This window comes from Gouania willdenowi, chromosome 7, assembly GCF_900634775.1.
Source record: "Gouania willdenowi chromosome 7, fGouWil2.1, whole genome shotgun sequence".
In the NCBI taxonomy this organism is placed as follows: Eukaryota; Metazoa; Chordata; class Actinopteri; order Blenniiformes; family Gobiesocidae; genus Gouania; species Gouania willdenowi.
Genome location: NC_041050.1, coordinates 30,894,612 through 30,908,487, shown reverse-complemented (window position 1 = coordinate 30,908,487; position 13,876 = coordinate 30,894,612). Strand labels below are relative to the sequence as shown.

General features: G+C 40.0%; 1 protein-coding gene across 3 annotated transcripts in view; it reads right to left on the bottom strand.

Annotated features, from left to right (window-relative positions):
• Positions 1-6,135, bottom strand: part of cpne5a (copine Va) — a 126,654-nt gene extending 120,519 nt beyond the window's left edge. For all 3 annotated transcript variants that reach the window (XM_028452977.1, XM_028452974.1, XM_028452976.1), the window contains exon 1: positions 5,700-6,135. In XM_028452977.1, coding sequence (XP_028308778.1) covers positions 5,700-5,809 — 110 coding nt within the window. In that variant the 5' untranslated portion in view covers positions 5,810-6,135. The remainder of the gene's footprint in view (positions 1-5,699) is intronic.
• Between the last annotated feature and the right edge of the window lie 7,741 nt (positions 6,136-13,876).

Sequence of the window (13,876 nt, the reverse complement as noted above, 5' to 3'; positions counted from 1 at the left end):
CACACAGTTTGAAACTCAATCACGCTGTGCAGGGAATTTGTTCTGACCCTTATAGCAGTTACACACCTTAATCGTTCTCATGATTTCAAAAGGACAGCACGACAACGCCGCCCACCCAACACCCTTCTTATTTGCTGTGATTGTCTCAGGAAGATTCCCAATCAAGAAGCCTGCCACATGTTTTTAAATGACCAGGGTGAGGGTGGGAAGCAATCAGTGACCCTGTTCTCCAGGGAACCTTTCCCACTACATTTATCACAGAATGCTGACAGTCATGTGACCTTGTGCTTTTTACCAGGTAATAAACCCCTCGGGAATTATTATGACCTGGTTGAGATAGATCTAACCCCCACAAGTTACAGAAGGCATTGATTAGGCACGAGTCAGCTGTAACTAATCCATCACAAGGGAATTAATGGTTAAAGAGAGGTGCAAAACTGGAGCAAAGACCAGTAGGGGATGGACAAGACTCCGCCCCTGATGAGGCGACCATGGGGCCAATAAAGTTTGAAGCCTGGACTGTCAGGTGGGAGACAGCGCAGCAGCAGGGTGGCTTCGTCAGCTTATTTCACTTTTAACAATGTAGCTGAAAGGGCCAATACATTTTTATTATATACCCTCTGTTGTTGAGAGCAAATGGAGAAGAGAATAATATTTCTCCTCTGAAGGGGATTGAAGGATCAACTTCACTAGATATCAGGGCGATCACATTGCGGGGCTTGTCAGTTTGCTCAGTTATTTTCCCTCCCGTCCTCGCTTTTCTCCGGATAGTAACTGGACTATTTATTTTATTGTTCTTGTTTTTTGACTGATAGAAACTGTAATGTTATATGACGGAATTGTCCACCTAATGAGTAAAAGCCACTCAACATACACTGACGGACCATGAACAGAAGGGAAGCTAAAGAAAAACACATAGGGGAGCCTACGGCTGTCAGTCTTAAACCAAGCCATGTGCCAAACCTTTTGGGTTTAGTGGTTTGTCCATGTTGTTGTGCTTTTTTTCTGACATGCATTACTGGAAGTGTGCTTCGCAGCAGAATAGCTGAGCAAAATCCCAGTTTCCCTGAAGTCATTGTTCACGGGAACGCTGGGAGAGTCTGCTGAGCTAAGATAGGGAAAGTGTACAGCGTTACAATTCCTACATTTACTCCCTTTTCATCTTTTAGGCATGCATGAAGCAGCAGCTGATCATCACACAGGCAAACACATTTAGCTGAGTGGTTTTAGCACTACCTTAAAGGCACACCGTGCACTTTTTGATCTAAAGAGTTGATCCTAATGAGTTATTTTAAATGATTCATCAGGTCAATATACAGCGCTTGACAGTATCAATGCTCCGAGCAAAGCTTCCCTCTTGAAATACTGACCATATAAGTTTGGAGAGACGGACCGTCTTTGGCCAGGTCATGTGACCAGGAGAATGCCTGGAGAACGTTTCACTTTACGGCAGTCACGTGACCACAACCTTGGATATATATAGTTCCCACATGACGTCACAACATACGGGCATTTCCCAACCCAACGCCATGGACAGCTGAAACGAGTTTAGCCTCTTTTCACAGCCAAATATGGTAGTTTCGTGTTGGATTAATGGTGCACTAATCGCCGCGATAGTTCAGTTAAACGTGGATTCTTTGGTAAGGGAAGTCGGCAGGTCAGATCCGTAACTTCGGGATAAGGTTTGGCTCTCAGGGCCGGGTCGGTCGCGCTAGATTGCGAAGCGAAGCGGGGCTGGGCCGCCCTCCTCTCCCCGCCGCCGGAGACCCGGTGCTCGGCTCGCCTTGCTGCGTCGGTGGCGCCACCCCCCACTCCCTGGCCTCGCCGCCGTTGTCAGCCCCCTTCGCCTGGGATGGAGCAGACGGGCTATCCAGCGTGTCAACTACTGTCTGCATACACAATCAAAAAACAAGGGTGGCTGACAGTGCTGCAGTGCTTGTGGCCACTAGGGGGCGCTTGATGTGAAAGTTACAGGTCTAGCGCCCCTCGTGGCTAAAAGTTACATAGTGTGCCTATAAAGAGTAACTAATCCCCAAAACCACTTTTTTCTATTGAATACAAATGTATTTGGGTATGAAGTAGTGCTGATGATTGATCCTGGTCTAACTCTCAACATTGTCGTCAAAGTATTTCAATTAGGCGTATTTTGTTGTAAAATATCTGAGTGACTGCCCTCTATGAGTTGAAACCTGGCTATTACAAATTATTTTTGCTATTGGCTGAGAATAAGATCATGTGATGATTTGTGACCATCTCACATCACAAAGAAGCACTTTTAGCCCCTCCCCTTTTATAAAAACTATAGCACATGTGGGCTCCACAATCTGTGGTGAGTAGGTTGGATTGAGAGAAGAGTGAATAGAGGTATATTAGGGCGGGGAGATATATCAAGTTTTCTATTTTGAAGATGTATAAAATTACAATATCGCCTATATCGAGATATATATTTATTGAACTTACTTTGTATCAAAATAATTATTTTAGGAGTGGTTGCTTTTGCTACTTCTCAGAAAAGCATGAAAAGGACAGTTAGATGGATTGCTGAGTACATCTTAACCTTCACCTAAACAAGCAACACTACAGAACTCACTCACACATGCTGTCCCTTATAGGAGAAAAAGACCAAAGGGACACATATTGTGGAGTTGTTTCTCAATAAATGTAAAACTTTTTATTATTATTTAAAATTATCGAGATTTATATCGTATATTGCCATTTTGAGAAAAAATATTGAGATATGAGTTTTGGTCCATATCGACCAGCCCTAAGGTATATTAAGTATTGAGTAGCTAGTTAGCATAGCATAGATTGTTGTTTGGAGATTTTATAGTGTTGACTGGGCGTGTTCCCACCCATAATCAAGGCATTTCTTTGAATTTCCCCCTAGTGGTAAGTCAGCAAAAAACTGGGGTTTGGTTACTCTTTAATAACCACAAAGGTAAAAAAAAAAAAAAAAAAAAAAAAAGGTAAAAAATTAAATTAAAAGTCGGCGTAAATTGTTAGAAAAAAAAAAAACATGAAATATCAAGATCAAACCTAGTGAACCTCATGCACTTGAGCCTGAAGAGCAGTGTCTTATTACGGAGATGAAGTGAAGCTCCAGCGACTAAGAAGCAGATGCTCTGAGCACGGCTCAGTGGTTGACCTGTTGGAAAAACCAATCAAGGCCATAGACATAGAACAATGTGCTGTCACAGTGATATGCTCTTGTTATGATAAACGGTTGTCTCCTGAGCTCGTCGGGGAGGCTTACTGCAATATTGGCAGTGCAGGGTATTAAGAATGCCTGTAGGGCTGCGAAGCATTGCTCAATTCCATGAGCGCCGCAATCTCCTCCAGGCTTACCAAATCAATTACACAGAGTTGTGGAGCCTGTACCCCTCTTCACATAACACACAATTGTTTCTATATTTGCCACCATCAAGATCAAGCAGACCAAACAGGTACTTCCTGACAAGTGAAAGGGTTCGATGTGATACACAGCTCTGCGGTTCATAAGTGTTCCACGGTTGGAGTCTATAGCTTTCAAGCTTTGAAGCAGTCGGAGGGTCAGAAGCACACAAACCACAAAGAGGAATAGACAGAGATGGAGGACTTTGCTTCGAAGGCAGACAGTGTTTCAAGGTCCAGTGACAGCAGCAATACATTTTTCTTTCCTATCAAACTGTGTCCTGAAGCAACTCTTTGTTTGGTGAGAAATTAATGACAGACAGGGGAGCTACAGATCAACAGAGCCAAAGGGCATCGACACAGAATCCCAGCTTAGAGTGCGAACATCTGAGAGAGAGAAACACCAATGAGGGCGCGCAAAAAGGAAACCACATGCATGTGCAACTACTGACATGTGTGCTACGAAGCATCCACTCCCTCCTGCCCACCACATCAGTGCACAATGAGATTTGTTTGAAATGTCTCTAGTTTATGTTGCGGCTTTCCAAACCCAATCCTGGAGAACAGCATTACCGCATATTACATTCTACAACACATCTGATTATTACGGATGCAGATTAGGGTGAATTTTGATCAAGTCAAAATTTCAAAAATAACCATCAAAAAACATCAAAATACAACATCATGATAAAAGTCGAAGGTTTTCTCAAAAAGTCAAATCTACGGAAGATTCACCATATACGACAACAGCCTCCATCAAAACTGGCCCTAATCTGTTTCCATGACTGAATGCTCCTCCTCTTCCAAACTTCACTGGTTTTTCCTTATGAACAGACAACGTTTTTTGGCGATATCTCTTAAAAAGATTACGACACTGTTTTTATGAGCTAAAAAAGAAAGAATCTCGTTGTTATTAAACCCAACTTTAAAGTATAGTTGAACACATTCATCGATGCGCTGCGTTTTGTTGACGGCCACGAACTGCCGTTTGTAGTCATATGGTGAATTGACCCTTGTCAGCTTCCATAGATTTGACTTCATTAACAGACCTTTGACTTTTAGCATGATATTGTATTTTGAGTTCATTTTCAAAATGTCGACTTTAATCTGGTTCTTCAACTTTATTCTCTACATTTTGACTTTATTCTGGATTTGACCAAAATGATTTACTTTATCAAAATTGGCTTTAATCCACCTCTGTAGATTTTAAGGAGTGGGTCTTTTTAGAGCTGCGTAATTACGTGTGAGGTAAGAGTGATATATAAAGCCTGCAGCACTGCGGTCCTTCAGCACCATTGTTGGACACCTAGGCTTTGGATTGGCTATATGCTTGATACATTTGCCCTAAAATGATTAAAAATAATAATAATAATAATAATAATAATAATAAACTAAATTGGCAGTCAATGAGTGTACCTTAATGAGTAATTTAGATGGGAATAAAACGATAGCTGCACTTTTCTTGATAACTCTCTCCCTGTTAGGCATAATGGGTTCATTTGCATGCATGTAAAGGTATATACAGTATATACAGCATAGCAATCAGGCAGAAATAACTATAACCACAGCGAGAAATCTGGACAAAAATCACACCAAAAAGTCAAATTCACACCTTGAGAAACACTCATTATAATCGCACATCCCTCACAGTTTCAGTTGTGTGGTGTAAGCAGCGACTGTAGCCGCCAGCAGCGCTGCATGCCCCACCCCAACACCCCATCCACCCACCCCCACCCCCACCCCACAAACCCATCCTCTCTCATCATTTTCATATCCAGCCCAAGGAATGTTTCTGCCAATTTTCACCCCACTGTGACAGGCTGCTGTTTATTCAAAGCCTGCATGACGAGAGGCGCGCGCGCGCGCACACACACACACACACACACACACACACAATGTCGCCTTGGGGGGGGGGGTTGAACCTGCTGAAAACCTGCCAATAAACTACAGCCCGGTCGATGTCATGCCCATGCACCGCTGGCACGCACGCGCACATTTACGCGCTCAACGCACCATCAGAGACACGCGCACCGAGGACGTCCTGTTTCTATGTTTCACAGCAGAAAATTAGGAACAATGCCTAAAAGTTTGCAGATGAATGGACAACCAATGCACTCACAATGAGACTGAGCAAAACATTCTGGACATCACTACAATTTAGCGCTGGAAAAAAAAAACAGACATTTGTAAAGCTTCGATCAAATCTAAAGCGCATGTATTTTTTTTACAGAGTTCTTTCCTAGTTCTTTATATATCTATATTGATCATTCTGAGTGCATGCTTCCTGGCGCAGTCTGAGCAGAACTCACCTGCAGGACACGGTGATCTCCACTTTAGTGGCGGGGATGCTTCCACTAATGGGGTCGAAGTCCCGGACGGTGGCCGTGGCCTCCCCCTTGTCCATTACGTCTCCCTCCATGCGCACAGGAGACCCGGGCCAGCTCCGACACTGGCTGCCCAAGTCCTAAGTCTAAGCCCGGAGCGCAGCAGCAGCAGCAGCAGCAGCGGGTGGATCAGAACTAGCAGATGATGATGATGATGATGATGATGTGAACAGAGTCCGGACAAACCTCGTGAGTTCCGTCCCACTGACTCACAGCATGGAAAGTTCAGCAGAGTGAGTTCTGCTGGTGTGGGTGGGATGGGAATGGATCAGATCAGAGCTGGACGCATGAACTCTTGCTGCGCTCTTTTCCAGCCACAGAATGAGCTCTGGAGTCAGAGAAAGCTGTGAACTCCTCCTCTTCCTCCTCCTGCTCTGCTCTCACCTATACACAAAGCTGAGCCAGATTCACATGTGATCTATAGACCGTGGATCACAATCCCTAGATCAGAAACCATGTGGGAGGCTGTTACAGAACTATTTACACACACATAGGGGCGTGAATGGGTTTGCAATGAAACCTATTAGGGTGTAAGAAAAAAAAATCGATTTGGCAATATATCGAGATATTTCATTGTGCGTATCGATCCTAAAATTCTCCAAATAAATTTTAGTGTTATATATATATATATTTATTAAAAATATTTCATTGTACTAACACATGGGTCACCATCAACCTTTCGAAAACTGTGAGCTCCTTTAAAACTAGTGAATAGTTCGAAGGGCTGCCAGTTTAAAAAGTACTTATTAAATACAACAATTTCACGTTTTCACTTTAGGTTTCATAATGCAACACTTCATTTCTCCTAATTTATGCTATTGTTTCATTTTCATTACGTTTCACAGAAAATCCTCATCCTCCTATTTCACTAACAACTTTAAATAATCGGAAAACATGTAAATTGTCGTATAATTTACAATTATGTCACTTTTCGAAGATCCACATTGCATTTGAACTTTACGTATATCACAACCCATATACTAAATCTACAACACCTTAAAATATGTCATAATGTTTTAGTGAAAATAAACATTTTAAGATTATAATTTAATACAAAAACTGTATGGGAGGCAAGAGGGCACCTCACATGGTCCATGCAGGGTACCTGGTGCCTGTGGGCACCATGTTGGTGACAATACTAGCATGTAAATGCCCAGCCACTAGGTGTCAGTGAATCATATAATACCTTGTTAAACTCCCTCACTCCTTAATGCATTTTAGTTTGGATCTTGATTTCACTTCATTTTCAAAAAACATACAGTGGGCTCTTTTATAGATGTGCATGGATACTTATTTTTAAGAACTTGACAGAATCAGATTCTGTTCTAGAGGCAAAAGTTAAAGTTTTATGAAAAATGTAATTTGACAGTTTGATAGACATACCACTTATTTTTGATATTGGTACTTGAATTACAGTTAGTTACCATTTACTTGTTCTCAAAAGTTTAAAAACAAGTTCTGATGAACTACGGCCAGGCCTGCTGAACGTCTACACGCCAAATAGCACACACCACGTTCCCAAAACTTCAGTCAAATGACTCGGTTCCAACGAGTAAAACAAATGAAATTGTGTGATGTAAAATCGTAATCTACGTTGAATTGTTTTTGAAACGATATATCACATGACTATGTTCAGATAAATTTAGAAATTACCGGAAAAAAGGTCTCCGAGAGACTCTTGACATCTGCTCATATAACATCCATGTCAAATTACACCCAACTCAACAAGCAATAATGTTGGAGTAGTCATTTGAAAAATGTAGCCCCAGGGGGCCCCCTGGCACATACGGAGTAATGGGCTCCATTCATATATTGGTATGTATCAATGATTCGGTACCACCAACTGTCGCAATATTTTAGTCACAAACAAATGAGAAAAATGACTTTAATGGAAATTGCTGAAAAAAAGGAGGCATTTCCCCAGGCCCCTAATTAAATTGTGCGAGGCATTAATTTATGTTGAATTACTTTTGAAACTATATCACACGACTATGTGCCGATAAATTTGGAAATGACTGGAAATGGGGGCTCCGAATGTCTCATCATATTCATTCATAGAGTATTCATACCAAACTGCATTCCGATCTAACGACGAGTAGTCATTTAAAAAATGGGGCCCCCTGGCGCCCCTGTGAAACGTACGGGGTAATGGGCCCCATTTATATATTGGTATGTGCCAATGATTTGGTACCACCAAGCGCCATAATATTTGACTCGCAAATAAATGAGAATTTGACTTTTTTTTTTTTTTTTCTTTTGGGGCCCCAAATCGAAAGTTGGGTGTACATATTTATAGATTATACCTACCCAATTTCAGCCCGATCCGTTCACGAATAACAGAGGATTACCGATGAGAGGCATTTTAAGTCCGGTAGCCTGGCCTAAAAATGAAATAAATTCTATTTTAAACCATTTTTTACAAATTTGTATTTATTAATATTGCGATATATCGCAATATATACCATATTGTTTAATATTGAGATATATCGTATTGTGACATGTGAATCATATTGTATGATTAGATTCCCCTGATTATATTAATACTTTATAAAGCATTTCCTCTTTACATAAAACTATCAAAATGTTCTCTTATGCCTTATTGCTTTATTAATCCTGCATGACGTGTTATAGAAATACACCACTGCTTCAAATCAAAGCCAAACGCTAAAACACATGCAGCTCATCTCACAGGCAGCAGACACAGTTTGTTTTAAAGTGGAGCTGAAATTACTTCAGTTCCTCTGAAGCTACCAACTCTTATTATTCACTGGGAAGCTGTAGTGCACTTTCAGCACCTGGACAGCTCCCCGCAATGCTGCAGCTTTAACCACTACCTTTCCTCTCATTGATAAGGCCAAAAAAGCACCTTTCTAGCTCACACCCACGCCCTCTGACCGTTTAGTCATTCAACGTAGAGCCTGTGCTGTGTGAACGTGCCCTTTTCTCTAAATCATTTACATCCGATCAGCTGCTCATTGCACCACTGTCTTAAACTGGCCCCCAGTTATACAGTCCTTAAGTGGTCCATGCTAATATCATCCATCATATACGCCATGTGACTTCTGACCAGCCTCCATAGTTGGAGGTCCCATACTACAGTATATGGACTCAGATATAGCTGATTGGCTGATGGTAGCTGCATATTTAAAAAAAGCCTCACGACTGGAGCTCTGATTTACAGTTAGTTAGTCTGTAATTAGGCCCTGTGGGGGCCCTTGGACGGCTGATTTGAACCCATTTCAGTGCACTGTTGTCTGCCACCTGCAGAGGGCTTCTCCTGTGTTCCCACCCACATCGCCCCACTTCCTGGAGTAGGAGTAGGAGGAGGAGGAGGAGGAGGGTAACTATGGCTGTGAGTGTGTGTGTGTGTGGACGGACCGTGCGATTCACACACTAGCTCAAAATCAGAGGCAATAAGAGTGTTATCAATTTTTGGTTATTGTTAGGGATATATTTGAACATGTTCGGAACCAAGTTTAAGATAAAACAATTGAAACCGATCAAAAGTAGTTCACAGAATAAAAATGGGATATATAATTCAGGCAATCAGAAACATGTCCAACTAGAAAGAAAATGATGTGAACTTTAAGGGAAAGTGGACATTTACCATTTGAACTGGAAGCTTTCCTTTTACTTTATATATATTTTTGTTAATATCATTTTATTCATTTACTTTTTTATTTTGTTTATAAATATTTTAATATCCCCTAATCCCCTTACATCTGTTGGGTTAGTACTGCAATCTATTGGCACTTGTTTTGCATAACTGCTGAAAACTATTCCATAAAGTTTTTTTTTATTTTTAATTTCTTTAATTGTTCTATTTTTTGGTTTTGGCCATGGTATGTTAAAGGGCTTAAACAAATTAGTTTTAGGGGGTTTTTTGTTAGTTTTTTTTTTGCACCTCTTTTAAAGAACGAAACATTTTCAGGGCTCATCATCACCTTAAAAATATCAACAAAACATGTAGGCTACGTGTTAGTTTCTTCTTTTCAGAATGAGTGGGAGTAGATTTCCAAATTTCAGGGTTTTAGACTTAAAATGAAAAGCGGCGGAGCGTCACCCCATGGTGCGAAGCATCCAGAAGGGACAGCATGATGATGAAAGGAGGAGGCAGATCTGAAGGAAAATCACCGGGTGTTGGTGCGGAGGTCACATACTGTAAATGGGGCGAGGTTTTGGAAGGCTTTGAAAAAGAGTAGAAAAGATAAGGTCTTTAAAGTCTGCTCAAAATTATGACCGGTAGCGATTAAAGCTGCTGCTCAACAGGAAAGATGTGACTGATTTAGGGAGTTAAAGCATGCTGAAGCTTATACAGGCTGATAATGCTTTGAGCAAAGATAGAGGAGAGAAGAAGTGGTGTAGATGGGAGAAATATATAAGGTGACAGGGTGATATTACTGTTATATGTGATTAAAATGATAAAGGGCTGTTATAGCTGACACCTAAGCTATAACTGCTGCTTAACAGAAGGTTTTCCTTGCCGCCATGATGAATTCATGTTGGGTGTGGGATACATATGTATGTGTATATACGTATATATGCATATGTGTGTATCCATAAAATGAAGAGTCCGTCCCTAAGACTGCTCTACTGTAAAGTGCCTTGAGATACCATTGGTTATGATTTGGCGCTATACAAATAAAGATTGATTGATTGATTGATTGACCTAAGCTTAAAAAGAGGGAGAAACAGAGGAGTCTCATAGAAAGTGAGCAGCTCTCAGTCTTAGAGAAATGATGCTTGTTACACAGTGAAAAGGCAATGTTGCTGTTTAATTGATGGAAATGTAAGCAGAACCAGGACTAAATTACTGAAACAGCAATATGGAGGGCCATAGGGATAGGTTTTAACATATTTCAGACAAGTGTCTCATATTTATTCTGTTACCAACTAAATCACATATCGTTTGAAATTACTTTATCGGTCAATTTATTGTTTTCGTTTCCTAGTAAGAAAACGGATTATTACTCAATTATTACTTCCTATTATAGATTACGGTGACATAATTTATCAAAAAAAACACACTTACTAATCTGCCATCACTCAGTGTTGTTTATAACTGTCTGTGCAGGTTTATTCTCTGCTGCCCCTTCAGAACCCATCACTGTCTGCTGTATCAACAACTGGCCTGGTTCACTTCTTCTCCCAGACGACAACTTCGCTGATTACTTTTTATTTTTAAATGCATTCATTTTAGTTATCCTGACTATTTGAAATGATATTTAATTAGTTTTAGATCTTCCTATAATTTGAGGCATACCTCTCCAACATTCTTTATTGTTCCTTGGACCAGAAAAGTAACCTTCATTTAATTATGAAGCCCCCTCTGAACTGCCTCTATCTGCTATAACCTCCCTTAATATGTTTAAAAATGCTCTTGTGCAACACATTCAAAATGTATGTAACTGTTTTTGAGTTTTCTTGCTCATACCTTATATTTGTTAGTTTATTTCTTAAATGTTAAAACTTATATGACCTTCGACAGTTGAGAGCCCTGTGTGTTTGTTTGTATGGTGTGGGTGTGATTGGTGTGTCTGTGTGTGAGAGGTATGTAACACACTGTAATGTTTGCCTTTATGTATTATTGTTTGTATTCTATGATATGTAAGTACAGCTGCTTCTGTCTTGTGTGTCTCTTTATTGTTTGAATGCTACTGTGGACCCCCTTGAAAACGAGATGGTTCACCTCAAGGGGTTTATCCTAGAAATGAAAATACTGTGAAAATAATGTATCACATTGAAAAGCCAAAAATGGACTGAAAAGCATCAGTCCGGCTCGTGTTTCTGAATAAGTTTGAAGAGAGTGAAAAATAAATACAAATAAAAACAGATACTGTTTTTACCCAAACTCATCACCAACAACCACAGCCTAATACAGCTCTGCAGTTCTGTTGTTCTGAATGTTGCTCATAGAAATAAACATGTTTGGCATTGAATTATCTTTGTAGACTAATCTAAAGGCTTGGACCTAAATGAACAATTAAAATAGTATTGAATCTCTACTTTGTGTCACAGATTTTTAATATATTTGCATGTTATAACTTAAATCTGGGGTAGTCAAATTATTTTCTTTAATTTAAAAAAAAAAAAATTCTTTAACAGCATCATATAGTATATCGTAAAAGTAATAATTTCAGCAAAAAAAAATCGTACGTCTGCGTGCTGTCTGTGCCTTAAGTATTTTAGTTAATAAAACCCCGTAAGACAAAATCTTGGCGGTCACCCCCTCCAATCACAGGATTTAGAGAAAGGAGGGGTGAGCATAGACCCCGAAGGAGTCAACTCATTGGCTGCCGTGATAAATAGTGAAGCGCTTATACGATGCTAACGCGTACCCGTGACATTTATTTTTGGCAACAAAATACAAACTAGGAGATAGTTGGATGCAACTTCAGACTGTCAACCTATGCGTGTGCATGACTTTGTGCACTTCCAGAGGAGGAGACTGGGAGGGATTATCAGAGTGGGGGGCGGGATTTAAGTTTGAATTCAGCTATGCCCCTCTGTCATGGTTCAAGATTCAGGTAGTGCAGCTTTAAGCCTGAGGATTTTTAATGCTTGACAAAGGAAAGTAAAAAAAAAAAAATTCTTTAAAATGGCTTAAAGGAAACAGCTGGACAGTGCTGACTGGTGAAGGAAAACCCTCAACACAGAGTCTGAGAGGAGAGCACTTTGCACAGCACTTTCAGTTCACAAAATATACACAGAGTAGCTTTCATTACTCATACTTTCTACCTGAATAACAGTGTTGTCTCATCTGTTGAAAAATAGAAGGTCTGCCTCTAATAAACAGCAGTTACACTGTTGCATACTCTAGTCATTTGTGGCTATATAAAAAAAATGTTGGAGAATACGTTGCAAAGGAAAAAACAAACAAACAAACTCAGCTTCTTCATCACCTTAAAAACAGAAACTAATAAGTGTTTGGATTTGTTGGCCTGGAACCGTTGGTGACTTTTTATATCGCTCTCAGACAGTTTAGAGATTTATGGTGTTTCTAATTTTACATTCAGCACACAGAGAAAAACACAGAGTTATTAAACTTAATGAAGCTAATGAAACAGAGTAAAATGGAGGTTAATATTATCCAATGGCAACCGTGGAGTAAGTAAAGCAAAGTGAATCTGTTAATCATACTCGCACCTGTCTATGTGATGACATGACTTTTGTGCTGGAGCGACAAACTCTTATTGTGCGACCCTGTCCTTTCCATGGATGGATGGATGGATGAATGGATGAATGGCTGAGACTGTGGAGGTACACTGTATAGAGACCATTGCTTATCTCTTTATGACATGATGTATTGCAGAAGCTGAACATTTTGAATGTTTTATGGCTCAAACTCCATATATAATGTTTGTGTCATTTTGCTACCAGCGAGACGCAATCACTGACAAAAACAAAGTAATGGGGACCACAAAAAAGCCATAACCATATCTTTCCACTGCTTATCCAGTATAGTCCTATCATAAACTAAGAATAACCTGCATTTTGACTTTATATATTTTCTATACAAGCAGTAGTGTGGCTTAGACTGAGATGAACTGAATAGATTGTGGTGTTAAGAGCCGCTGTGTGAATAGTAACAGTAGGGTTTGAATATGATGCATACGTGGTGGGAAGAGGGTGGTTACGACAAAAACAATCAGGTTGAGTGATTTTGTGTGGAACAACTCATTTATTATTGTTCTTTGACTTCAATAAGAAATTTAGATCAACTTCATTTTCTTTTTGTTCATTTTGCAAATCTAACATCTGCAGGAGCAATAATCCTATAGATGGAGGAGCAGCTCCTCATTAGTACTTTGCTGCTGAGGCAGAGTTGTTGATGGTTATTGGAGCTACTAAATCTTTTTCGTGGCAGTAGATAAGCTTATTTCTAATAATACCGGTATATATAAACATCTGTGATTGTGGATCGATGATTTCATCCTGGTGGACCAACACTGATCAATCATCATAATGATTGTTCCCAATTAAACAGGATGGAGCTTTGGTCAAAAACATCCAACCTCAAGCTATGAACTAAATAGCTCTTCTCCTTTTCCTCGTTAAAAACTGGATCTTAAGATGATTTATTTAACTAAAAATAAAACCAT